This window comes from Podarcis bocagei, assembly GCF_964188305.1.
Source record: "Podarcis bocagei genome assembly, chromosome: 1".
Lineage (NCBI taxonomy): Eukaryota > Metazoa > Chordata > Lepidosauria > Squamata > Lacertidae > Podarcis > Podarcis bocagei.
In genome coordinates, this window is record NC_138125.1 from 129,233,314 (window position 1) to 129,258,906 (window position 25,593).

A 25,593-nucleotide genomic window follows, 5' to 3' on the forward strand; every position below is an offset into this window, starting at 1 on the left:
CCCCCCCACTCCACCATTTCACACGCCTCTCCTCCCTCCAACCCGGCCCCCTTTCCCTCCGCGTTACTTCCCTCGCTCCTTCTTCTCTCCTCCCCACCATTCCCGCCTCTCCCCGCCCGCCTGTCCCTCCCCGCCCGGCGCCTTAAGTTTGCTCTTCTTCTGCCTCGCCCGTGTGCTTGCGCGAACCGCCGCGTGTCTCCCATTTATTATATATTTATTGGGCTTTAATTTCCTGCCAGGCGAGCCTCTCTCTCTCTCTCTCTCTGTCCTCCGCCTGCATGCATGCATGCAAAACGGCGGTGCTGGCGGCCGGAGCAGCAGCAGCAGCAGCAGCAGCAGCAGCAATCGCAATTTGCAACCCCCCCTTTTTTTTGCCAAGAGGAAGGGCTCTATCCTGCCCCTAAGTTAACGTGGGGAGACTATTTTTAGGGAAGAGAGGAGGAGGAAGGAGAGGAGGGGGGGGGGAGAAAAGAAAAGTAGGAGGGGAAGAAGAAGAAGGGAGGAAGCTGAGCTGTTATTTTGGATTCCAAGAGGAGGGAAGGAGGAAGGAGGGAGGGGAAGGCATCGCCATCAGAACCACACCAACCCTAAAGTGGGGCGGGTGGGGGGGGGACAAAAAAACAAACAAACCCCAAAGCGAGGAAGGACAACCCCAGAAAAGGACTCACTTTGCTTGATGACTCAACGCAACTAATAATCATTTGTCTCCTCTCTGGCGAATCCCTCGTGTTGTTGCTGTTGCTGCTGCTGCTGCTGCTCTCCCTGCCTGGCGGAGGGAGAGATTGAAAGTGACACATCGGGCGCTGCTTGCCTGCTCGGCGGCCACCAGAGCACCGGCTCCTGCTGCCTCTTCTTCTCCTGCTCGTTCGGGATAGCGTCTCTCTCTCTCTCCCCTCTTTAGAGGCAGCCTCTCCACCCCTTTTTTTCTCCCCCTCCCCTCTTTGATTTCTCTCCCCCCACCACCTTTTTTTTTTTTTTTTTTTTGCTGAAGGTGAGAGAAATTAGTGTTTCCCTCCCTCTACTTCCTCGTCGATCCCAGGGCTCTCTCTCGCGTCTTCTTTCGCATTCACAACCACCTCGGGTGCCCTTTCGGGAAGAGCTCTTTCCTCCAAGCACCCAAAGCCCACTCTGGCGCAAGACGGCGAGGCATCCTGACCTGGGAGCGCAAGCCTCTCCCCCCCCAAAAAACCATCGGGACTGGAGGTGGCGGTGGGTTGGGGGAGACGAAATAGACGAGGAGAGAATAATAACGTGCAGAGAAGAACCCAGAAAACTTTCCACCCTGGATTCTCTACTTTTGATCCATGGACAGAGCCCAACTCAGCCAAGTTACGGACAGACTATAAGCAGTAAGTACTCCAGGAAAGCTCTCCGATGTTCACGGCGGTGGTCCTGAAAGGTTTCTCTTAAGCAGCTAGATCGAAGCAAACAAAATAATTTACGGATGTCTCTCGCTGTGACGGAGGTGCTTTTGGCTGAAATGTTGCTATTCTATATTACGCTCCCATTTGTTTGTTTCTGCGTGACCCCGCAAACTGCTCTAGCCGTGGCTTTTCTCTCTCTTTTTTTGGTTTTTGCTGCGCTACGTTGTGTAATCAAGCTTGAAAACTCAATCTGCTTGAGATAGCAGTTCGGCACAAAATATCGAACCGACCTGCCAATGCACATTCTAGCAAAGGGGAAATCCCGGAGGATGCAGGGATTTTTCCACCCTCCCTGCCGATCAAATTTGTACTTTAATGTTCCTTTGCCTAAGAATAAACAAAACAAAGCGGGAAAGAAGCGGCAAAGAATAGACTTAAGGCATCGATTTCTAAGTGTGTTTAAAAGCAGAGAGGAAGATGCCTGGCACGCAGTATTTTTTAAAAAAATGCTTTTTAAAAATTAAGTTTGGAAGTGGGGTTACATTTTTAAGTGTCCTTAGGTGCCTGCCATTCCTTCCTAGTTCTCCCGGTACAGGACCCATTTTTAAATGTATTACTAGGTACCTAATTGAACCTCTTTACTGGTTCACTTACCATCTGAAATGCATTAGTCTATTGGATACAGTGTACTGCATACTCGCTTCTAAATACATTTGTTTGCCCAAGTCCCTTGCTTTTCTAAATTGCACTCGACCCCAAAGACGAAAACCGTAGCCTGTAAATAGCTTCGGTACTAGCAATAGCTTGGTTTATAAAGCTGAAGTTGAATGAATGATCAACTTCCGTGACCCTTCCTTGTTAGCTGCCGGCTCGCGAGCAGCAGCAGCATCGGAAGCGCGTTCACAAGTCAGGTGCAAAAGCGAAGCCTTCTGGCTAAGGTCCTCCATGCTTATGCAGATCGTTTTAATTCTGGCTTGAAGTGCTCTTCCTTTTTTAATGTATATGTGATTAATTGATACATTCAGTTTGGATGCTTCTGAAGTGGTACTGCTCATTTCTTTTCTCCCTCTTCTCCTCTCTTTCTTTCTAGGTCCTTGCTCATTTTATTGTGATCTGCCTGTGGGAACATTGTCTCCAACTCAAAGTAGTATGGACCGGAGAAGTGAGAGTCCCTGTCTAAGGGATAGCCCAGACAGAGGGAGCGGCAGCCCTGATGTCAAAGGTCCTCCCCCTGTGAAGGTGGCCAGACTTGAACAGAATGGCAGCCCTATGGGAGCCCGAGGGAGGCCCAATGGCTCTGTCACCAAATCAGTGGGAGGTAACAAACCTAGTTGAACTAATGTATACATAACAGGCTGACGGCTGTGTTACAATGGCACAGGGTGTCAGGGTTCAGGTTGGTGAAGCTTGAGTGTCTCTTGGTGTAGGGTTACAGGAAGAAAGTCAGTGGCAGACTGCTAATGTCCCTCTTGCTTCTTTCATCAGTAACCAACAGCCTCATTATGGTTAAACAGGAAAGTGGTTTATACAGAAGGTGGCATATTTTGGGCATGCTGCCACTGTGTATGAGGTGTTAGCTGGTTATGTCACTGTTAGAGTTCTTAGCTTTTCCTGGAAAGCTTAAAGGTGTTCCGTTCTCTGCCCCTGTGTTAGAAGGACATATAAAATGTTTTGGGGTTTTTTGTTTGGCTTTTGTTCTGGGTTGCTTTCTAAATTGTGGCTTTTTTGCACTGTTACTGTATTTGGATCATGGGACAAAGATATTAGTTCTTTAACTCAATTAAAAAGGATCTTAATTATATCCCTAGTATTTTACAGTTTAACTGGAAGCTAATTTAGAATATTTTATAAAAGTTTTGGAATTGTAAAGTTAAGCTTATCTTGCTTGTATCTCAGAAAGCGGGTTGGGTTTTTTTTTAGTCTTGTAATGGGGAAAATCTAGTCATTTTCATAGCTAAGAATGCATGGAGAAAAAGAATTTGTTCTTCAAAATTTTATGAATGGCTTGTTTCTAAATAGGAGTACCGGTAAATTGCTATACTATACACCTTATGAGTCTAGTTTATTTGCCGTACTGTTACTGTACCTATTACTAGTCTAGCTTATTTGAGATTTATGGAATCTAGTAGAGTAGCTTAATGATGTTCTAGGGTTGTGATCCCAACACGCTTACTTGGAAGAAAACTTTCCATAGCAATCAGTAGAATATAATACCAAGTAAATGTACAAGATAATAACTTTAAAGAATACTCTCCGAAACAAAATGGGATATTTTTTTCCTTTTATGGACAGTTGCTAGAATTATTTTTTAAATGCACTGATAGAGTTGTTGGACAGTGTATATATCATTTTTTCTAGATACTCATTCTTCCATGTTCTGTGGTATGATTTCAGTGTCTCAAGTAGATGACTTAAAATCCCAAACATGCAGCTGCTTAAAGATCTTTAGTTCTGAATGTCATGATTTCTCACTTCTTTTACCTTATATTTGGACCCAGATATAAGTGCAGGATCTAATATTTCTGCACAGTTTCTAAAGAAGAAAAAATACATATAAAACAGGTTGTTCTGGAAAATATGTAACATATTATAATGCTTATGGTCAAAAATCTTATTGCATAGGAAGAAATGCAAGAAAATACAGCATAATACCACTGCACTGCTTTTAACAAAACATTTCTTGCTCAGCGGGATTAGTAATTGCCAAAGATTGTTAAGAAGCTGTAGGTTGAGGTTATCTTCTTCCCCTAAGTTAGTTATCTGTATATTCTAAGATAATCTTGTGTAAAGACAGCTAAGAGTTTAGACAGAGCTTAGAGAGTTGGTGAATGAACCTTTTTCTCACTGTTGCTCTTATTGATTTGTTCTTAGAGGCAAAAAAGAAAAGAAAAAGTGTTAAATTAAATATTATGCTAGAAAGAAAGTGTAAAAAGTAATAATGGAGTACTTGTGGATTTGCTGCTGACTAAATCTTTCTGTAAATATTTCGAGATATGCCCTGCAGTAGCTGGGGGCTATTTGAAGCATTATTGCTTTTTAAGAAAGGGTTTGCGGGTTTGCTTTAATGTCTTTTGGGTTTCTAATCTACACTGAGGTGTGTGTGGGAGGCTTATTTTTAAATTTTGGCCTATGTATGTTTCCAAATTGCTTCAGTGCTTTGCCACAAGAAGGTCACAACAGTTTGATATCACAAACTGTTCAAACTGCAGACATTCAGTCAAGTGTGATGGTGGATAGAGGATTTTATTCAGTTTTACATGAAGACTTTCATTCCTCAAGGCCAGCTCCTAAGGGGTCACCTTTTTATGAACTGCTGATACATTTTTTCCTGTTAACTTCTTGTTTCATAAAGTTTCTTTTTGTCCTTGCACTTGTTGGCTAGTGTTCCATTTTTAAGTAAGAATGAAAAAATGTTTGATTTCTCAACTCAGCAATACATATTTTTTTAAAGTAGTTTTAAGTCCTACTATCGTGATAGGGCAATGTTTGTTTTAAATTGATCATCATTTTATATTAAAATATTTTAGGATAACTAGCACAACTGTCTCATGAATGGCTTTTTGCTACAGCCGTTTCTAAAACTGTTTTAGAAAAAAGTGACCACAATTTTCAGTACAAATCACAATGTGGCTTTAAAAGCTGTATTGCAGTGGTATGAAAGTTGTACCTTTACTGTAACTGTAACACTCAAATATGATTTTTATAGAGGTGAAAATAGTTATACCAGAAAGGAAAACTTAGGCCATATGTAAAAATCTCTGGCCTATGAAAGTTAGTTAACAAGATACTATCTAGTTACGTTAATATTCAACATCTATGGTGGGTTTGATATTTAATGAAAAGCTGAGGAAAGTTCCTGAATTTCACATCAGTTGCTTTAAAAATAGCATGACTATAGAACCTTAGTTCTCTTGTTTCTCTTTGCGGGGGGGGGGGAGTAGATAATACATGGATTATCACTATGTTCTATTTGATTAAATAATGAGTTAACAGATCTGAAGACATGGCCAAGTGATGAACTTATATTGGTAGACTTACTATTTTTAGATTTCCTTATTCTTTATAATGATATCTCTAAGTAAAGGCAAAAACTCGCAACGATACGCAATTGCACTTCACTGTTTTTTTGGGAGGGGAAGGCATGGTAAAAGAGATTTTACGGGAAGTTGTTCTGCAACTAGTGGCATAATAGCTGTTCTAGAGTGAAACATTTTTTGACATTGGGAAGAGAGATAAAAGTCTTGAAAAATCCTAAACAAATGTTAAGCAGGGCGTGGTAGAAGTAAGTTTCCCTGGGGACTTAAAAACCTTTTACTATTTACAGTGTTAATTTTAGTTGAAGTAGTCAGGGTTAACTTTTTTTGCCTTAGGTATTCTAGCACTTCCTGCAGTTACCTAAGTAGTCTGTTTTAAACATCTATGTAATAAAACAGAAGTGCTATGATACTCATGATTGGCAGTTTTTATAGTGAGACTGTGGGAGAAAAAGGCGAATATCTCTTTAAAACACATATGACGCCTGGGAGAGAGGTTAAAGCAAGCAAGAGCTCTGTGGTGTTGACAGCTTTATATCCCTGCTGGGTAACATTCACTTACTAGAATTGGCGTCCCCTCTCAGTTAGTAATTCGCTCCATAAGGATTTTGAAAAAGGATGATTAATGGCCAGGAAACTCAGATTTGTAAAAATCCTGATTAAAATGTACTGTATCTGTGTTCACGATTTTTCAATTCTCATGTGCATTTACATTTTATTACTCTTTAAGAGATGGAAAATCAGTCTGAAGAACTCAAGTAAAAACTGTGCTTAATAATTAAGGCTATGATCCTAATTTTACTGATTTAGAAGTGTTAAAATCAGTGGGGGTTGCTTTAAACAAATCTTCTATTTTGTCCTTTGATGAAATAAACTGAAATATAGAATCCACTAGCGCCACATGCTAAAATCTAGTATAATAGTAGGATATTTCACCTATACCAATTGATTCCTATAGTGGTGGTAGAAGCTTGAAGTGCATCTTTTTTACGATGTTAATACTGATTCAAAAACTATTAGAAATTTACCTAAATAGAAGTCGAGGGGCGGCAGCGGCGTGTTTAACAAAGTTATATTTTAATATTTTATTGGAAGATCAACCTTTTGTGCTATTTCTCAGTGGGCTATATAAAATAAATGATATCCTATACAGTTTAAATGTTAAGAGAAATACGCATATTTTGATACAGCTGTTTTGATTATAAAATATTCAGTTTCTGTCTTTTTGGAAGTTAAATATAGGTACACTTCTTAATCTGGTTCAGTGTTTATCAGATAAATGATAATTATGTTTTAAAAAGCTAGCAGAATATTATAGAGCTAGGCCTTAATTGGGGTTAACTCAGAATAAAAGGCCCATTGCATTCAGTGGGAGTTACTTCAAGAGAAGTTTGAACATGGTTGCAGTGTTAGATACTGTGTCATTGGATTCAGTGTTTCTTACATCCAAGCAGAATTACAGCCTTTGTTTTCAGGCCTAGCATACTACTGTTGACAGCAGTAACATATAAGTAATTACTACTACTAGTAGAACCAGGTGTAGGAGTATGTTGTGACCCTTTATTACTGTTGACAAATATAATGATGGGAAATCAAGGTTAATGTTTGAAGCATTCAGATAGGACACATTGATGAGAGCATTGATATAAGTTGTCATCTGAATATTGTGTGTGACAACTGTTAATGTGATTTACTGGTAGAGAATAATACTTTGTATTTCATTACTGTTCCTTCTATTCATTGTAACTGTGTGAGAGGTATATTGCATTTCCTTGATTACGAAAGCTAGTTCAAATGACAAAGACAGGTTTACTCTTGCACAAATTTGGATTACACAATTTTTATATAATATAACATGTTGGATAATACACATTTTTTTTAAAAAATAGTTCATGCTAACATTTTTAAAAGTATTGATTCATATATATATGTGTGTGTGTGTGTTACAAAACTAAACCCTCTAAAGTAAAATTTGAGGAACAGTATTGCTCTTTAGATAGTATAATGAGTTTTATACTTTTTTACATCCGTCTTTGTCTTTTAAACATGAACATTGCATACACTTGGAGTCACCTAGTATGCCATCTCCTTTCTCCCAGTGAGAGAATAGTCTTCTGTGATTTCTGTATTAAGAGCAAATCTGTAGTTGATTTGGTTTCAAAATATTTGCAGCTCAGCATCCACAAAAATATAAAATATCATCCAGTGAGGAGTCATCTAGGATCATTTTGGAACATTTTACTTGAAATGTTCTTCATAAAGTTGTAACCATAAGAGATTTGAAACATCAGTATTAGCTCTAAGTCTTTTATGCATGTTTGTTTATACTTTGGAAAAATTGGATCAGATGCTTACTTGGAAGTAAATCCCAGTGATTTCAACAGAATGCATGACTGTTAATGTTTTGAGAAACACAGTCATGTTTTGGATTTAGGTGCAAAGTAAATTGTCTAGTCAGGCTTTACATTGCCTGTATCTGCATGTGCATTAAATTCACTTGATTAGAAGTGTAGCTGAGTTGATTGGGAGAAGCATGCTTAGGATCAAGACCATTATAATATTTTTCCAAACTTCTCTGTTGATCAGGGCCCATTAGCTCCTTTATTTCTGTTAATATAGCATTAATATAGACCATATTTCCCTAGAAAGTGAGCAGACCTGTAGGCTTTTTTTTTTTTGATAGCTGTAGGATGAGGAGTAAGGAGTCCAAGTCTACTTATTTGAAATAACAAAACAGTATGATTCATTTCCAATTAAATGTGTTTTGGACGGGCCAATATTCTTATGTTTTATACATGCATTCTGATGCTAACATCTATTTACTAGAAACCAAGTTTAAATGATTTCTTAGTTAGTACATAGCACTGGGGCTCTAGTGTCAGCAGAAGTACATGGAGTAGACTAACTCTGTGCCTTCCACTCTTGTACTAAATGTTGATATATGATGTGGTGTTTTTTTTAAAAAAATTAATCTATTAGTAGCTTATCTGCTGAAAAGTGGTTATGGTCAATGTAGCCTATCTGTGTGTACAATATAGCATACAAAATGTAACATTTTCTACAATGCACATTAACTGGTGATAGTGGAATACATTGTATCACCTGTGCAAGAAATGTATTTCAACAATGCTTTATAAATCTTGATGTTAATTTTTTACACTGAAACTGTGCACTTAGAAGTTGGAGAAAAAAGTGGTGCTTTGTAAGAGGTATACTGTACAATATTTTGACAGACTTATATTCTGTAGGACTTCAGAGCTGGGCAAAGTGCGACAGTTAATGACAATCTAATGTAGAATGTATGCTGATATAATTCTGAGCTAATTTATTGTTACTAAAGCAAGCCACAGAAAAAACCCCTGACGGTAGTATAGTAAGCATGAAAGTGCAACAATGAAACAATGCATCATCATTATTGTTAATGAAATTCATTTTCTCTTTGGGAATAACGGAAAATTATGTGGAATAAGTGAAAATTAGGAAAGCATTAGGCCATTATAACCCAAGACATTAAGCAGACTAATCTAGTTCCATATCATATAACGTTGGGTAACTTATACGGGTTATTTACTGGGTTCTTTTCAGTAACGGTCAACAGCATTTTAAGATTAAAATACCATCTTTTAGGGTACTAGGGCTCAGCTCCTGCCTGTCTAATGGGGCTTCACAATCCAAGATAGTGCTCAGCTGACACAATGTGTGTATGTGACAGCACCCTCTGAAAGAGAAAGTGCTCATTTGGCAACACAGAATATTAACTTTGAACTATAGTGTGTGCTTAGCTGCCCCCCCAATAAATGATGAATCAATCCTATGTTAATTGATTCCTACTGTATAAACTCCTCAGAAACAGATGCACTTTCATATGAAGACATTCTATAAGTGAAACTGTTTTAAGAGCTAAAGCCACAACTGACAAACATTTGAGAAACTGAAGATTTCAGAGAAATGTACTTAATTATCTCTCCCGTGCTGCATTTTCCCACCATATTTAAGCTGAGCATTCATCAGGGAGTATTAAGCATTGATCTTGTGTTTGTGAAGAATAAGTTTCAGTTAATTTGGAGTGCAGAAAAAAAGGATCAGCATTGTGCAAGGCTTTCTCTATTATCGTATCTTTTTAAAGATTAGCACTAATATTTTCTTTTAGAGCCTTCATTATGTCCATTGTATTAACAATATCAATTCAAAAATTAGTATAGTTATGTCAATTTTACAACAGTATTGGGGAAATAAGTTCAGTAGGCTTTCTATTCTCTAAACTTACTTTGATTGCTTTGAACATATTGTCTCTGCTTGTTCATAGCAATGCATGAGTTGTCCAACAAATTGATTCCCCAAGTGATATAATATTTACCTTGTACCAAATAATTCCCCCCTCACTCTATAACTTTTAATTTTTAAAAGTGTTTGATGCAAAAATATTTAAGATTAAAAATTAATTTTGCTAATGAGACAAGTAGAGGATATTTCTAGAGGTGCTCTGCTCTTTGGGGATTTAACACAACTGTCTTACTGTAATGTCAATAATTTAATGAAAATCTGTGCAGTCTTAGACACAAAAGCCTTAGAATTTAAGGACTGTTTTACATGTAATGGGTTATGGAACTGAATGAGTTTACCACATGTTTTAGTGAGTAAAATGTAAAGTGCAAGACAGCTTTGTGTGTGTGTGTGTGTGTGTGTGTGTGTGTGTGTGTACACACACATGTGCATGTTCTGTGCAGAGCTACAATTAGCATTGCGTTTTAGTGGTAGTGAAACTAATGCAGGCATTTTTCAAGTTATGGCATTCACTGGAAAAATGCAGTAAACTGGTTTGTGTACTGCTGTGAGATGCAAACCATTTATTGGTGGATGTTTGATGCAGTTAGAATTGTTTACATGTCTCAAATAATAATAATAATAATAATAATAATAATAATAATAATAATAATAATAATAATAATAATAATAATATATTTATACCCTGCCCATCTGGCTGGGTTTCCCCAGCCACTCTGGGCGGCTTTCAGCAGAATATTAAAATACAATAGTCTATTAAACATTAAAAGCTTCCCTAAACAGGGCTGCCTTCAGATGTCTTCTAAAAGTCTGGTAGTTGTTTGTCTCTTTGACATCTGGTGGGAGGGCGTTCCACAGGGCGGGCATCACTACCGAGAAGGCCCTCTGCCTGGTTCCCTGTAACTTGGCTTCTCACAGCATGGGAACCGCCAGAAGGCCCTCGGCACTGGACCTCAGTGTCCGGGCAGAACGATGGGGGTGGAGACGCTCCTTCAGGTATACTGGACTGAGGCCTTTTAGGGCTTTAAAAAATATTATTATTAAAAAATGAATTGGACCGTTTCCCCAAGTTTTAGGTTGTTAACGATTGCTGTGCTGTTAGAAATTAATAATTCTATGTGTGTTCAGGAGGACTAGAAATATACTTGCTATCATATGACCTGCTTCTTTGCAGTTTATGAGCAGTCATTTGTGCCTTTCAGTGGTTATTACTGAAACTGTGGTCAAATGTTCCTATGTTGTATCTAGAGATAGCAGGATTATGCATACTATAATATCTGCAAATCTGTGCAAATCTGTGCAAAATAGAATTTCAGTTAAAGATGAAACATACAAAAGGAGTCTTAGGGTGGTATCCAATAATGCACTGCCGTTAGTACAATAATTCCCACTCATGCAACACAAATTCCCTTCCCTCTCCACTTCCCATGTACCCCTCCCAAATTTGGTACAAATTTAGGGAGTGCACACAGCGGGGGAGTTTTGTTGCATAGACGAAAGTCCTTTTGCTAACAGAAGCAAGTTGCTGCATTCTACTCCTTTAATAATGTCTGGTTGACACAATACATGATTGTATTGTGTATACATTGTATACATGATACAATGATGCCAGATGTGAATCAGGTAGTTATGGATATGGAAGACATTCAATTTTCCAGCAGTTTTTCTAACTGGTTTACTGCCCTGTTCCCATATTAGCCTGGTTTGCATATAATGCTAAACCATGGTTTAGAGTCATATCCATAAGCAGGAAGGAACCTTGCTCTTGCACAGTTCCTCGCTTCCTGCCTCCTGTTCAACTGCAAGAAGAACTTAACAGGTATTTAGTTCCAACTTTCAATTTATCCTGACTTGTGTCATATGTACCAGAGATTGTGGTTTAAAACAAACTCTTGTTAGTTAAACAAGCCAGCTTCAAACCTCATAGTTCCAAGTTGGTTTGTTTTGATGCTGACCAGAATTTGTTTTAAACCATGAACGTTGGTTCCTCTGATATGACAAGCTAGGATTAGTGGAAAGTGAAACTAAACTCTGTTAAAGTCTTCTCCCAACCACAAGGGAGAAAGAGGGAAGAAACCATTTGAGCCTGAGACTTTCCTTAAGTTCCTTCCTGATTATGCATGTGGTGCCAAGCTGTGGTCATTATGTTGATCCATGCGAATGTGCACCCATGGGCAGTCTGTGTACATGGAGAACAAATGTATTCTGCATAGTAAAATTGGAGATGTATGTAGACTTGAAAATAAACTTGAGTCCTAGGAAATAAGTTTAAGATCATAACCTAAAATCGTATAGGTGGAAGTTCCATTTAAAACAATGGAAATAGGTTCCCACATCACATTTTTAAAGATACAAGGTGTCATTGTTAACTGGCTAATCTTTACTTGTTACATGACACTGTTTCTTTGGTAAACAAAGAAACTTTATTTCAATAACTTGATTTGCAGTTTTTCATAACATGTAATAGTGTTGGGCCTAGAAGCTACTTAAGTTTATCTCTAAGATATGTGGTTTAGGCTGCAAACCTATTCACATTTACGTAGGTGTAAGACACATTGAAATTAGTGTGGCATTAGTTCTGAGTTTATGTGGGTAGGATTGCACTGTTAGTTGGACTAATATGAGCAACATAATAATAGTATTGTGAGAAAATTTTATTTTTTGTTTAGCGTATTTATCTGTCAGTAGGTTTCTGGGTTTTTCTTTCATTCCATGTAAAGGTGTTTAGGAGTATGTTTAGGATCTTCCTTTTAAAAGATAAATATTGCTGATGCAGTCATATTACAAATGAAGCATGCCCTTTGAATAACCTATATTTTAAAATGGAAAATAAAATCATATTTTTATGTGATGTGCCTTTTCATTATTTATATGTTACAACTGAATATGCATATCTCTTAGATTTGCTATTTTGTATTTTATTGGCTATTAAGGAATAAAAATCTCACTTATGAGTTATGCATTACTTTGCAGTAAAAGGTGCCTTTCATAATGTCTTTTCCCAACTTACAAATAACTTTTTTGCCATAATACTCACATGCTAGCAGAGCAACATGATAGATGTCTCCTTAAGTGTCGTAGTAAAAGAAAATGACTTGAATTTTGAGGCTGTGGATAGTTTATGTTGTTTTGGACCAATTTCCCAAGCAGTGATCGAAAACAGATTACAATAACAATTATACAGTCAGAAGATGCAATATCCATTTCTGTTTTAATTGGGTGAAAGAATAATAAAAACATCATTAAGAAAAATGAGATGGACCTGTCACATAGTCTACCAATTTTTAGACTTTGAGAAAATACAGAGTAACTGAACTGGTGTTTAGTTTACTTCATCTTGTTAGCTAAAATCTGTATTTATGGTGGAAAATATGCGACTTGTGCTCACAGACATGGACAAGTTTTTACTAACTGCTGTTATTAAGATTTTAAAGTAGAGGTGAAATAATTGGGCTTATGCCTTTTAAATTCAGTGAGAGGAAGCACTTCCTGTTGCCAGTAATTCCACCTCCCCTTTGTTCATTACAACTTGATTCGTTTGTCATCTGTCAGCTTTATGAAATGGAAGGAATATCTGAGTGGTGGAGACAGTGAAGTTTTCTTCCCAAAATGTGTCTTGGATCCTAACTTTTGTTCCATGAATGGAAAATAATTCACATTCATGGAACAGGGCTATTCTGCCTTACCCATCCCTCCGCAGGCCCCAGGTCCCTGAAAATATGCTCCTGGTTGTTGGATGGTGCAGGATTTGGTGTAGCAAGCTACAGATGGATGGAGAGTTCATAAAAACTTATCCTTATTACACAAACAGAGGAGCAACTAGGATGTAAACCATCGTACACTTTTCTCAGCTCTTTGTCCTAATTCATGCAGCTACTTTTTGTGCTCAATCTCCCCACCCCACCACTGCAACCTTTCTCTCCACGAATGTACAGTGTGAAAGCTGTTGTCTGAGTGGCCTCAGTTCCCAGTTTAGTGGCCTCAGTTCCCAGTTTAGTATGGTATTGCAAACTCTTGAAGTACTGAAGCTGGGCCTGCCTGTCGTGTAGCATTCAGCTGACCTCTTCACCAGTGGCCACCTGCATTTTTCCTCTGTGGGGATAGAAGAAAAGCTCTCAGAGTGGTGACTATAAACAAGTCCTGCATCTAGATCAACTGAATTAATAATTAGAGATAAAGTAAGGTCCCTGGCAAACTGTAAGCTTTGGTATGATGAAGTTATTTGCAAACTTCCCAGTACAGTGGGTGTGCTTGCTTATTTCAGAGCTTTCCAAATTTTTCATCTTGGTGAAACATTTTTTAGACACGCATCATTTCATAACATAGTAATTCAGTTTTACTAGCAAACCGGAGGTTAAACTAACCCTTTTCCAGCTCCAGAAGGAGCATGGGGAGCATTCGCGCAACACACCTACACAGTGCAGCCGACAGACAAACGTGTCTCGACAAACAGTTTGGAAAGCTTTGGCTTATTTGTTTGTTGAACTCTGTAAGCCCTTAAAACTGACATGATCCTCCCCAGTCTCTTAAAAATAGTATTTGCCAAACTGTACATCAGAAAATTGTAATACGTGCAATATTCAATTATGATACAATAATTTACCAATATCATACAGCGTAACAAAAGTGTTGTGGTGGAAATAAATGGTGATTATTTCTGATAAAATAGGGAAAATGAAAGATATTGGAGCTACCTTATTACTAACAGATTCTATTAATACCACATAAGGATGTAGTATATCGTCTACTTTATTGTACTTCGTTATTCTAATACAAAATAAAAAGGCTCAGTTTCTCTATAAATGTACAACTTGTTGCCTGCTTTCTCTGACTTTTGTTGTGCTTTACTTTGGACATGCATACTGTATCCCAAATTCTTATAAACTATTAATCAATATCAGATCAACAGTGTTTGCTTTTCTCCTAAGAGATTGCCATACATGTTGCTTTTGAGAGATGAGTCTTTTATATTCCAATTCTATCTCTTTTGAAATTGCAAGAGGATCATTTGGAATGTTATATCCAGTAGTATTTTGGATATCTGTTATTGCCAAATTTCAATGTATTAGTTAAAAAATGTAAAAAAATGCTCTCAAAGCCCTAGAGTGTCAACATTTATCACTGACATTTGGGGATATTGTGCTTAATTGTGTTGGTGTAAATGCTAACTAAATAACAATGTGTGGAAATTCCCCTGAAAGTTTATAAGCATTATCCCAGATCCATTTTCAGATTTCCTGTTGCATTTCTTTTGCAAGATCCATTTTGTTTGATCTGAATTTATTGTTGGTTCCAAATTAGCTTGAATTTTACCCATACAACCTAATGCATTGTTTGATTGCCCAGAATTATTATTTAAAGCTCCTTGCAGTCTCACAACTAACCATATATTACTAGTGATTGCGTAATTATGTATTTGACTTGGGAGATATTGAAAGGTGAGGTATATGCTGATTTCTTCCTGAATTGACTTTTAAGTGTTCCTGCCGCTTAGAAAAATGGTGCCATGAGAGGGCAAGATTAGGAAGAAAGGAGCCTTCCCATTTGGATGTTTAGACTGCAGAATATACGGTGGCTCAGAATATGATTTAGTGTAGCATTCCTTGGTTCCTAAGATGGCAGAGTATAGAACCATATTTTACTTGTGATGTAAAATGAGGCCTTTCAGACTACCAATTTCCTTGTACAGTAATCCAAGATCTTTATAGCACAGTTCAGGTGGAGACTAGGCAGAAATAAAAGCAGGTTGTATAGTAGGAAGGTGATCTCATGGAACATTTATCCTTACATTTCAGGCTAGGAGCTTCTGGAGTCTAGAAACAGAATTGTTAGTGTATTGTGCAGATGATTCAAATCATAATGCCAGTACTTTGTGAGCAAACTAGTCACAGTAAATTTGAGGTTATTTCTACAAGCAACAGCATTATGCACACAGCAGCAAATTGATTTTCTTAATATTCATGTACATATCATAGTTTGCAATATGTATGTTTCTGTTTATTCAGCTTGCATAGAACTGAAAGGTAATAATACTTCAAATTCTTTGATGAAAAGTTAACTAATAAACCTTTGTTTGCAAATTCAAGGACTCTCAAAAGTTAAATGAACATGGTGTGAAATGAATGTTATTAACATCTGTTACTGCAAGACCATTCTACCTATAGGGAAAATAGGGTAATAGTCTTGGAAATTGATTATAGTAGCTGCCATATAATGTTTGGCTGCTTTTTTGCATTTTGGGTAAGTAGACATAGAGTATAGTGAATGATAAGCAAATACAGAGATGTATGTTTGAAGTAAAAAGTTTTTAAATATAAATTCTTCAGGATCACCCTTGGCACCATCAACATGCGGGGCTAAGACTCACATTGTTAAAGTATGCAGATAGGTAGCCGTGTTGGTCTGCCATAGTTAAAATAAAAAAAAATTCCTTCCAGTAGCACCTTAAAGACCAACTAAGTTAGTTCTTGGTATGAGCTTTCGTGTGCATCTGTGTATCTGAAGAAGTGTGCATGCACACGAAAGCTCATACCAAGAACTAACTTAGTTGGTCTTTAAGGTGCTACTGGAAGGAATTTTTTTATTGTTAAAGTATACAAGAGTGCCCCTGAATGTGGATTTATTTTTTATATGCATTGGACTCGATAAACTTCTGTGCACCTGGAGGCTTCCTCCCTTCTTTTCCTGTTCTTGATGCCTTCCCATGTTTCCCTTTTTCTCTGTTAGGTAAATATAACCTAGTTTACATATGTATAACTGAATTGTGCCAACGCAGCCATAAGCTTGGGAGCAATGGTGAGAGGAGAGCAGGAAGAAATAAAACATTATTTTCCAACCTCGGGCCAGACCCTGGTAACCATACAGTTCAGATGGCTTAGAAGCAACTCAAGGGACAAAGCAAAATAATTAGTATTTGGAATATATTAATAGGGTCGGTTTATATGTAATAACAAAACCGCTTTGAGATTTTTTATTTAAAATATAAGGTGGTATAGAAATGAAATGGGGGGGGGGGAAATCGTAGTATGGCATTAAGTGATCAAGCTCTATGCTTGTGTGCTTCTTTCTTCCCTTGGATAGCTTGCCCAACTTTGGATGTAATGGCAGACTCTGGTTTGACACTAAATTGGAACTGAGGGAGAAAATTGGAGTATGTAAAGAGAGAAGGGGACACATGTGCTAAGGCCAATGATGTGGGTTTTCTGGGAATTTTTGGATAGAGAAAAATCCCAGAAAACCTTTCTTTTCAAATTAATATAATTAATGTAATTTGCACCATAAGTTTTTTAGTTTGCATCAGAATTTTTTCTGATGCCCTAGAGCATGAACTAATTTAGCATGTTTATTTTACTTCTATTCAGTAAACAAAGCTAAAAACTTTGAAACGGCCAAGCTTGCCTATGCTTTATTTGAAGTTGGCACCCATTGATTGTTACTAATGAATTTATAAAACAGAATAAAGCACTGGATAGTTGCCATATGTCCTCTTTTTCCTGGACACCTCCTCTTTTTCAGGATTAAAATTTCTGTCAGGGAGGATTTTTAAAATTTGGCAGAATGTCCAGGTTTTTTTATTTGTTTATTTGTTTTTTGTTTACAACAACCCAATAATTTTTTAAAATAGAAACAATTTTAAAAGCCCCGTGTGTCATGCTCCCACCCTTTGTTTTTCATGAATGGAATGGGAGCACTCTGCAGCATGTCTGCACCCTTCTTCCTAGGGCCAATGGGGAACAGCGGCTGTAGGCCAGTGTTGTGGTCACATGGGCGTTTGTAATTGCGGCACCCATGGCTCTACTCTGGCAGGCTCGTTAAAGTTAAGAACATTGCTACTAACAATATAGCACAGTTCCTATAGCCTACATATAGTAGGGGTATTTAAAATGAGAGTCATCATAGCAATCCGTTGTTAAATGTAGAAGTCTGTAAATATGTTCTCTTTCTTCAAAGTATAGCAACCCTAGCACTGGAAAATCTTCCACTCCACATTTCTGTCTATAGCCTAATGATCAAGCTCTGCAGCCATCAAGTTATGACTGTACCAACATGCTCCAAATCATGCTTTATTGTTGCATTTAAAATGGCCCACAGTGCTCTAAATTAAGAGTGCTTCCCTTCATCACTTCACTTACATTTCCTTCTCATGAGCTATATGCCTTCATTGGGTTCTATTTTACTGCTGGGTGCTCTGTCATCATTGGTCAAATACAATCAAGTATTTAAAGCAGGAGTGTTTTTAGAAGTCCTTAATTGTTTTTAAATATGTTTTTATTTTATTTTTACTTGTACTGTTACCACCATGTTTTGCCATTGTGTGCTCTTTTGGGAAGAAAGACAGGATAGAAGTTTAATGAAATACCCTTAGTTTTGGAGCCTGAACAATCCCCCTCAGTTAAATTTTCTGCCTCCCATCCCAATTTTGGTGGCAGTGAGAAAAAGTTATTTTAAAAAGTAGACATAGTGGTAGGGTGTGCTAATCTCAGGGCTCTAATACCGTTGTAAATCTCTCCCTCCCTCAGATTGATTGAGTAAATTGCCCCCTTAGCTGATTTGCACAGGATTGTGTCCCTGTGTGTATGTTTACCTGTGTGTGTGTGTGTGTTTGTGTGTGACCATTCCCACCCCTTGCATGTGGCACCCAGAGGGTTGGTCAAAAACTGATGTTGCTCTTAGACTAAAAAAGGTTAGCCACCCCTGATTGAAATCACCATTTAAAAATAATTATTATAAAGGATATGAGTTGCAAAACCAAATAAAGTTGATTGTTTTGGAACAACAATGAAATCAAATTTCTGTATTTTTGTAATCAACCATTATTTACATTTTTTGTAGCAAATAGATCTTGGTTTTTATTAGAATGGTAGGAGATACTTAAACAGCTGCAATTTTATTTCAACTGAAATTCAGCTAACAAAGCACACAACATCCATAAAAGGCTTCAGTTTTTAAATGTGATGGTGTCTTAAGGCATAGAGCAGAGGGTGCCTGCTCCTAAACAAAGTGTGTATACATGTATACATACCCAGATTCATGCGGTTATGGAAAGCAGGGGGCCCATAATCTTGCCTTTGCTGAAGTCATATGATGTTAAAAATAAATAATTAGGCACCAATGATATGAGAGCATTGTGACCTCATGGATTATTTACACAAGATAAAATACCACCAAACTACAGTATATCATGAGCAACACTCTTGGACTTGGGTTAGCAGGCCCCCATAGAAGACAAGGATGAAAAGAATGTGTGTGGGGTGTTGTGTGTGAATTGTGGGACCTGGGTTGGTGAAGAGGGGAATTTCCATTTCAGTTGCTTTGGAAGGAGGAGCAGGGATGCTGGCTCTCTCTCTGACCTTCCTGCGGAGTTGAGAGGGCTTTGATCAGCGGAGTGGGGAGGCTGTTGCAGTCCTGTTGCCTGGAACCAGGTGTCACCTTTGCAGATGGGAGCAGACACACCCACTCTGGTGGAGTGCGCCCTTGAAAACTCAACATTCCCACAAGGCAAGAGAGCCTGCAAACGTGTCATACCTTGTCTTTAAAACCTTGGCAGGAGGGATGGGGAAACTTGGTGGGCCATCTTTGTCATTTCCCTGCAGTTTTGAGCTTTCTGCCTTCCTCCTGAGTGCACTGTGTCTGCTGCTGAGCTTGTGCCATCACTTGCCTGAATAAAGATCTATTTGTTTTGATCTTTCAGGTAAAACACCTGTGTCTGGATTTGTTGGGTGGCAGCCACGACGTAGTATGTGGTGTGGTGTAGCCAGTGTGGTGTAGTGGTTAAGAGCGGTAGTCACATAATCTGGGGAACCGGGTTCGCGTCTCCGCTCCTCCACATGCAGCTGCTGGGTGATCTTGGGGTAGTCACACTTCTCTGAAGTCTCTCAGCCCCACTCACCTCACAGAGTGTTTGTTGTGGGGGAGGAAGGGAAAGGAGAATGTTAGCCGCTTTGAGACTCCTGAAGGGGAGTGAAAGGCGGGGTATCAAATCCAAACTCTTCTTCTTCTTCTCTTCTTCTTCTTCTATTTGCCTGAGCAGTTTGGTAGTTCAGTCCCCCAGATTGTCTACTTGTTGTTGGACTACAGCTCCTGTCCTCTCTGACCACTGGCCATGCTGGCTGGAGATGATGGGAATTTTAGTCCAACAATACCTGGAGTACCAAAGAAAAATCCGCTAATAATAATAATTCACTAAACTTGCTTTTTAAAATCAACAGGGTTTTCTAGTCTCTTAAGATGTGAATACAGTAGTTTCTTCACTTTTCTTCCTTTTGGAAAAAGCTTTTACTGTAAACTTACATATGATGACATCCTAATATTTCAGTACAAGGTCTATTTGTAGTTGCACTTTTAAGACATTGTAACGTGACCATTAAAATTAATTGTGGGTGGAATCTGGCATAGAAATTGGCATTTAAAAATTATAGCTGTGCAGGGAATTCTCTTTAATTCTCTCACCCTGAACCATTTTTTTAAAATGCCATGGGCATCAAAAGCACTAGTATGTATTAAATAGGTGGTTTTATAAAAACATCTAAGGTACTAGTTCTAAAATGGCGTCACTCTTTTGAAGTGAAATATTAGTATATTTTCCATTAGTTCATGTTATTATATATAGTAGTGTGGGATATTTGTAAAACAACAAATGAAATGGCTAAGTTGTATTAAGAAATAACTAAGTTATGTTATGTTTTGTTTTTTAATATGCATTTTTTTCAGAGCCATAGCCTGCCTTTAACATAAATGGAAAAGTTGGGTTTGACAGGGTCCCCCCCCCCTTCCTGGTAAGGAATTACATCTTCAGAGGAAAATAAAGATAGTAGCAATATGTATGCTATCTTTTCTTTAAAATGATGTATTTTATCCAAAGTTGTCGCTCAGCTGATTGTAAGGCTTCTGTTAGCAGATTGGGGTGGCATGCAATTTTTAGCAATTTCCTCTGCCCCCAGATTCTGTTTTAGAGCATCTTGCAACCCTCTGGAGTTGGTGAGGGAAGTATGGAGGGCTGCAGGTGGGAGACGTATTGCTGAATATTGCTTCCATCTCTGTTCCGCTGATGGAAGTCATACTATCAACTGAGTGGAACCATTGGATATACTGTACAGTATTTTCCTCTCTCTCTCTCTCTCTCTCTCTCTCTCTCTCTCTCTCTCTGTGTGTGTGTGTGTGTGTGAGAGAGAGAGAGAGAGAGAGAGAGAGAGGATGGGTGAGGGGAAGGAAGAGAGTGAGCTAGTAACTGTAACAAGATTTGTTGCACTAGTCATGTGGAAAAAATCATGAGTGTGTGTTTTCTCAGATACTGAAGTATGTGTTGGACAGTACAGTATCTGAAAGAGCAGCAACTTTTCAGTTTGTGAACCATTTGTCTATGAGCTTGCTTTTTTAAAAGAGCTATGGCTTGTCTGTGAGGCTGATTAGCTTGAATCAGCTGAACATTGCTGTTGCTTTTGATCAGGGATGAAATAATTAGGAAAACTGAGACTATCATTTACAGTGTTGTCATTTTCTTACTATGCAGTGCTATGCATCTGTCTACTTGTGGTGGACAATGCAACTGTGACCATGAGGCAATATCTCTTCTCCATTTGGCTCTTAGAGGTTCTTTGCTTTTATCTTGGTGGTAGAAAATACATGAATGTTAATAATAATAGAAGATAAGAATTAATCATTTTCACTGATTTTTTTTTCTTTATCCTAGGAAATAGTGTTTTTTCACTAACAAGTGCCATCATATTGTGTTACCTTTTATTGTCCATTTTGCTTTGGTACTTACTGAGTTGTTTTGTGTTTTTCTTTACTTTTACACTACAGAAAAAAAACCAAAGGGAGAAAAAGCAAATCCCGTTGGATAAATGAGCTTTACTCCCAGGTTTATAGGACTGCAATATCAGGCTACTGGACAAAATGAGTTATTACTTGCATTGGATTTTGGCTGCTTCTCATAACTACGCATACACTAAAGATACTAGAAAGAAAAATATTCCCCCCATTTCAGTTACCTTAAAGTTACAATTGTAGACTCACTTATTTGGGAATAAGTCCCACTAAATGAATTGTGGCTTAATTCTGAGTAAACATGTACAGAATTGCACTGAAAGTGTATTTTTTTTTTTAAAAAAGAGTAAAACCTGAATGTAGCCAACTACATTAATGTCTGTATTTCTCATCTCTTCCAACTAAAGCCAAGGCCTCTTCTGTCAAACCCATTGGACTCTGTGGATACAACACCTAGACACATAGGATTACATTGCTCAGTCATTTCTCCATCTTCACCTCTGGCCTATATGTATTCAGCAAGAATGACAGGCTCTAAGGGTGTATTGAGAAGTTTCTATATGCCCTCTATTGCCCCCTCCAGCCCTCTTATCTACTTAGTGCAGGTTATTCAGTTCTTTTACCCTCTCTGATTCTGGTTTAGACACCAGACGACTATATTTCCCCCCCAGAAACCAGGAATATCAGCATTTCCTGAGATGCGGAGCCTGTTGTATCCCCTTTATTCCTATGCTCTCCCAATCTACCTTTGGCTTGTGCTTATCTTTTTGTGTTGGCTTTTATAGACAGAAGAGTCTATAGCATTTGTTTCAACTTGAAACTTGTTCAAATAATATGACAACCATATTAATTTGCCAATTGATAAATAACTTGTTTCTATTACAGATTGTTGACCCAAATAATTTTGTAATATATGGTTGTTGTGTTGTGCAGTCCTATCCATGACTACTCAGAAGTATGCTGTGTTGAGTTCAGTGGGACTAATGTGGGATGGTACCCCTAATGTCATGTGTCAAAAGTGGACCAGCATTGCAGTGGACTGCCAGTACAATCTCTGGCTGTTTATTTCTAGAGCAAAGGGTAGCTGTGATTTAATGGAAAACACATGATTTTGACCTTCAGAATTCCTATGAGAAAAATGATAAGGAATGATAACTTAATCAATAGATCACAGGAGTGGGTGTCTGGCCCCTTCATGGGGAATTTTGTGGGTGCTCGGGCACTCAGAACTTCAGGGAGTTGGCACCTATGATAGATCAGGAAAGCTTTTGGGCAAGCATTTAAGGAAGCCACACTGGTGATGGTGGTGGTGGTGTTAGTTGAGGCATGTTCAGGTTCTGCTCCTATTCCAAACTGAGACCCTGTTACAAATTCTTGTTGTTAACATCTCTTCTCTTTAGGCAAACATTTGCACTGCTGTGTATTTGTCTTAAATTTATCATATATTGGTATTAAACATAATTTTAGAAATGGGTATGTGTGTGTGTCTGTGTGTGTGTGTGTGTGTGTGTGTGTGTGCGCAGTCAGGACCTCCAGTCAGGACCTCTTCAACCTTCTCCTGAAACCATACACTTGGGATTAGCATTCAAACTAGGTAGCAGCCCTTCCTGAGGTCTATTTCTCCCAACCTGATTTGAGAAGGCAAAGCAGTAGGGTAGCAGTCACCCCCAGATCAGTGAAAGACCCCTGCCAGACATTCAACCAACCCAGATCCTGCCTCAGGATCCTACCATTTCCTCCTCCATCCCTGAAGGACTGTGCCTCCTCCCTGCTAGGAGCCACAGAAAACAACGGACCTAAGTGTAACTTCTATAGTTATAAGCTTTTCTCTTGTGGTTCTGATAAATGTCCATACATTTAAATGTAAATGTGCAGAACTATAAAGGTAAAGTTAAAGGGAGCCCTGACCGTTAAGTCCAGTTGCGGACGACTCTGGGGTTGTGGTGCGCATCTCGCTTTACTGGCCGAGGGAGCCGGCATTTGTCCGCAGACAGTTTTTCCAGGTCATGTGGCCAGCATGACTAAGCCACTTCTGGTGAAACCAGAGCAGCACACAGAAATGCAGTTTACCTTCCCGCCGGTACCTATTTATCTACTTGCACTTTGACGCGCTTTCGAACTGCTAGGTTGGCAGGAGGTACAGAACTATAGGGTTCAACATAATAACAGCAAAATTTTCTGTTACAAAAATGTGAAATGGGCATCAGCTCCTGGGGATGGAGCCCTTTTGGCCCCCTGAATATTTTTGGTGTGGGGGCCACCCCTATGTCCAAAAACTGTGGAGGTGAAGTGTGGCGCCAGCCAAGCACAGTGTGGCCCCAGTGGCTGGCTCCTCCTCCTCCTCCTCCTCCTGAAGAGGAGAAGGAGAGTGGAAGTGGCCTTCTACTGGTAGTGCCAGGAGGAGGTGTAGGAGTCATGTGCCCCCCCCGTTCAGCTCCTCCCCAAGCTCCTCCCAATGTCCTGATGTCAGGTGTGCAACACTGACTCCCTCCCAATGGCCCTCACAAGGTGGTGCCTCTGATGTGAAAAGTTTGCTGGATCTGAAGTACTGTAGAGCTTGGACAATCCAGTTCATTTGAGTGGCCATTAGAGTACTGCTGAATTAGGAAGCTGGGACAGGCTTTGTACTGAGAACCAATTCTTTTTATCTAGTTTCTAGACTCTTTCCCAGATGTAACTGGGTACAAGGTAACATCCTGATGATGAGTCTGAGCAAATGTAGTCAGTGCTCATTTAATGTTTGGAATTCCATTTTTATGGTCTGGATATTCTGAATATAATTGTTAAACTGTGATTAAATAGCAATGGAAATGGAAGCTTTTGATCTTCTCACAACTGCACCAGAGGAGAGGGGGTAGATAGCACATGAGCCCAAGACTCATACTGCAGTAACCAGTAATTTTCACTTTTTGTGCAAAGGGGATGTAGACTAGAACATAGTAAATATATAACAAACTATATTTAATCAGGTACAGTAAAGTTTTGAGACACAAAAAGAAAAAGCAAGTGGAATTTAAAGTTTGTTCAGAAGCAAGTTTCACTGAGCTTAGTGAGATGTATTCTAAGTAAATCTGCAAAGCTTAATCATTTTTTTTTTTTTGTATGCATGATGAATGTCAATGTTCAGGCACTATGTTGATGACATGCTACTGATACCATGTTTCTTCTAATCTGCTTTGTTGAATTTATTATAAAGGGAAAGGGTTGATACTAGTAACACTTGGAGAGCACAACTACATAGAATTACTCAATAAGATCATGCCAATGTTAAGCATATTTAAGTTCTGTTGATTTTAGTGGGAGAGCTAGAGATAGGCTTAACTTTCTCTCCTGTTGTCCTCTGTTAAAAGCTAACTTTGGCTGGATTACATCCTCATATGTAAAATTTGGCCTTTTTTATAATAGGAAAAGGGACCACAGAGCCTCTAGGGCTTGCCGATCAGAAGGTCGGTGGTTCGAATCCTCACAATGGGGTGAGCTCCCATTGCTCGGTCGCTGCTCCTGCCAACCTAGCAGTTCGAAAGCACGTCAAAGTGCAAGTAGATAAATAGGTACCGCTCCGGCGGGAAAGTAAATGGCGTTTCTGTGCACTGCTCTGGTTCGCCAGAAGCGGCTTAGTTATGCAGACCACATGACCCCGAAGCTGTACACCGGCTCCCTTGGCCAATAAAGCGAGATGAGCGCCGCAACCGCAGAGTCGTCCCCGACTGGACCTAATGGTCAGGGGTCCCTTTACCTTTACTATAATAGGAAAATATTTGTTTTCTAGATAAATTACTTTTCCTTCCCCTGTTTTTTAAACTTTTTTCCTGGATGTGGGAGGGCTAACAAAAAATATTTACTACATCATTATATGATCCCAATTTTTAATAATCTTGATGGGCTTCACTTGCTGTAATACTGCACTATTAGAATGAACCAAGCTTTTGTATGGGAGTAAGTGACACTTGTTAGAGTGCAAAACGTATTTATTTTGAAATAGATTTTAATCTGGCAAGAAATAATTATGTTGTTGCCTACTTTCATCTGCTGATTTTCATACTGAATTAGGACAGCAGGCAACCTCTCATGCCATAGGGCTAAAGCTGGGAGTACAAATATGATATATTGCAATGACCGAACAAAGGAGCGTTGCCTAATTAATT

The 25,593-nt window shown here is 38.7% G+C and overlaps 1 protein-coding gene across 2 annotated transcripts in view; it reads left to right on the forward strand.

Moving 5' to 3' along the window:
* Positions 1-1,223: 1,223 nt before the first annotated feature.
* SATB2 (SATB homeobox 2) overlaps positions 1,224-25,593 on the forward strand; it is a 118,426-nt gene continuing 94,056 nt past the window's right edge. For both annotated transcript variants that reach the window (XM_081167009.1, XM_081167010.1), the window contains exons 1-2: positions 1,224-1,349; positions 2,455-2,682. In XM_081167009.1, the coding sequence (XP_081023135.1) occupies positions 2,514-2,682 (169 nt within the window). In that variant the 5' untranslated portion in view covers positions 1,224-1,349; positions 2,455-2,513. The remainder of the gene's footprint in view (positions 1,350-2,454; positions 2,683-25,593) is intronic.